The 2,951-nt window shown below is 43.8% G+C and overlaps 1 protein-coding gene across 1 annotated transcript in view; it reads left to right on the top strand.

Moving 5' to 3' along the window:
• The first annotated feature begins 1,605 nt into the window (after positions 1-1,605).
• LOC104283906 (transcription elongation factor B polypeptide 3-like) overlaps positions 1,606-2,951 on the top strand; it is a 19,586-nt gene continuing 18,240 nt past the window's right edge. Inside the window, exon 1 of the mRNA XM_009882148.1 lies at positions 1,606-1,764. Coding sequence (XP_009880450.1) covers positions 1,606-1,764 — 159 coding nt within the window. The remainder of the gene's footprint in view (positions 1,765-2,951) is intronic.

Here is a 2,951-nt window from a genome sequence, read left to right as displayed (position 1 = left end):
TCCAGTTCTGGGCTCCCCAGTTCAAGAAGGACAGGGATCTGCTGGAGAGGGTCCAGCAAAGGGCTATGAAGATGATTAGGGGAATGGAACATCTCTCTTATGAGGAAAGGCTGAGCCCTGGGTCTGTTTAGCCTGGAGAAGACAGAGAGGGGATCTCACCAATGCTGATCAGTATCTAAAGGGCGGGTGTCAAGAGGATGGGGCCAGACTCTTTTCAGTGGTGCCCAGTGACAGGACAAAGTGCAACAGGCACAAACTGGAACACAAGGAAATTCCATCTCAACATAAGCAAAAACTTCTTTGAGGGGGGCAGAGCACTGAAAGAGGCTGCCCAAAGAGGTTGTGGAGTCTCCTTCTCTGGAGACATTCAAAACCCATCTGGACGCCGTCCTGTGCAACCTGCTGTAGGTGACCCTGCTTTGGCAGAGGGGTTGGACTAGATGATCTCCCAAGGTCCGTTCCAGACTCTACCATTCTGTGATTCTGTGGTTAACCATGCCTCCACTAATGAAGACAAATTGGATCAGGTTTTTTTCTGCTGATATTAGGGTTAGGCAGGTAGGAGAACTGAAGCAACTTCAGTAAAGCCATTCTTTATTATCTGAAGTAACCTGTGCACTAAGCCTTTTAATTGTTTAGTTTACTCATCCTGTTAATTTTGTTTCCTTCTGTCTCTGCTTTATTTTTCTCAGACTACGAAAGCTGAGGAAGGAAAAATAATGAGAAGAGCACTCAAAAATTATGAGTAATGTTCTGGTCAACATTTTACAAATAATTCTATTTTACCCACATTTTTTGCCCTTTTTGTCTATTGTAAAATGGTCTCAACGGGTTTGAAACATACAAAATATTAGTATAGATTCACTTCGATCACCACTGAAATAGATTACCTATTGGACAGCACTTGAATACTAGAAACAACCAAGTGCAGGCAGGATTGTACTGGTAGCTGTAATTGACAGTTATATTATAAGTTGTTATTTGAACAGAGAGCTGTTAGCTACAGTGACAGTAAACCGAAAAAGAAAATCTTCCTCTTTTTAATTTACCATTTAGATCAGCTAAAGCAGCAGGGTGAGTACTGCCAGGAAAAAGAAGGGCAGTTTGCTGGGCGCGGGCTGCTGGCTCTGCTGAGCAGGGAGAGGGGTGTTGCAGCTGAGGTGAGGGGGGAGCCCCTGCGTGGGACTCCGGCCCTGGGTCTCCGTTTTGTTTCCCCTTTCTTGTCGTGGCCGGGAGGGGTTGGAGGAAAGCTGGGGAGCTGTAAGGTGGTGGTTTCCCGGGTGGGTGAGGGCTGGAGCTGTCTGTGGGTGACCAAAGGGGCCTTGTGTGCATTCGGTGAGGGGGAGAAGGGCGACCATGGTGAGGTGTGTGGTTACATGGAACAGGTAGTGCTGGCTGTGTGAAGTGACTGGCAGGAAGGTTAGAACACAGCAGATGAAGTGCTAATTTCTGTGGTGCCCTGCGTTGTTGTTATTCCTGGTGCCAGAAGAACAGAGCTGCTGTTATCGCTGAAAGAAATGAAGCACCCTGTGGGGTAGTGGGGCTGCTGGGTCGCTGGAAGGACTAGATAAGGATTACTTGAAGCAAGCAAGCATCAGTGGGGACATGAATCAGAGCAGCCTGTGGAAGCTCCTCTTGACGCTCAGGAGGTACCAAGAGGCAGACAGGGAGATAAGCACAGGCTCCAGGCCAGAGCGGGAAGAAGACACCTTCCATGGCTCTCTGAGCCCCAGCCTGCACTATGAAGCAAATGGAAGCGAAGCAGTATGCGCCAAATTTGGCTTACTGTTCTACGAAGTCATAGATTGTGTTTCACTGAAGGTGTATTCAAAAGGGTGGGGTTTTTCTTTGAGGGGTGAATACAGTTTGAAAGTACAGAATGCATTTGCCATGCGAGATTTCTAAGATGTTAGAGCTCGATACAAGTTTGTGGGAGTATTTGGAGGCAGAGGGCGCCAGTAAAATTTAATCTGCGTTGTGTTTGGTAGTTAATGAGCTTGAAAAGCTTGCTTATTAATCATATCTACTGTATGTTTTCAAAGTGTATGTGTATACCTATATAGGAAATAATTATTTTCTTAGCCATTAATGGTTTATCTTCCTGAATGCCAGTGCTGTAGGCTATATCAGTCCAAAATGCAAATACCTGTGCAGGTGCTTCTTCAGACATTTTAATTTGCAGTTCAATGAACCTAAGATTTCTTGTGCTACAGAAGTGATCAGATCTTTGGTCTTTGAATTTTTTAATATTTGAGGTTGGTGCTGATATGCTATTCGGAACGAGAGATTGAAAGGGAAAAGAAAAAAACAATTCTAGAGGTAATTAATTTTTAAGTGATCCCAAAACAGTAAGTTTCAAAACACATTTAACTCCAGTGAAAAATGTGAATAGCCCTGGCAGATTTGGCTCTGTTAACAGAGGAGATGCACAGTTTTATGTGCCATGACTGCAAGCAGGTGCTGTATAAAATGGGACTAATGGTGGTGCTGTAGCACTTCTGCTGTCCCTGCTAAAACTGTGTCTAGTGAAATAGAAATATTTACGGATAACAGGGGCTAAGGGGTAGTAGAGGAAGTGAGAAACTGTTAGCCATAAATTGGCAGTCATGAATTGCACTGCTAATAAAAGGTAAATCTAGTAATAGAAAACACGTGGTTGTCATGTTTAAAGGCAAAGAGGAAAGTTTTAGGTATGTGTGGAAAGAATAATAAATCAATACTACAGATGTGTATGTGGGTTAGTGTTGGTGTTGTCAAATATTTCAGTTCCATACTTGGGAAGAATATTTGTCTTGGCACTTTTTAATACGAAATACTTTCTGATCTGATAGTAACCGGAGAAGATGCAGAACATTGATTGTTCATGTCAGAAGCTTCTCAATGTGTGAGGTTTGATAGCCACCCCCGAGAGTTTTCAGAGAATGGACCAAAGAATGAACAGAACTAATGAT

The sequence above is a fragment of the Charadrius vociferus genome, unplaced genomic scaffold (assembly GCF_000708025.1).
Source record: "Charadrius vociferus isolate BGI_N301 unplaced genomic scaffold, ASM70802v2 scaffold113, whole genome shotgun sequence".
NCBI classification, from domain to species: Eukaryota; Metazoa; Chordata; class Aves; order Charadriiformes; family Charadriidae; genus Charadrius; species Charadrius vociferus.
This window is presented reverse-complemented; position numbering and strand designations above follow the sequence as displayed.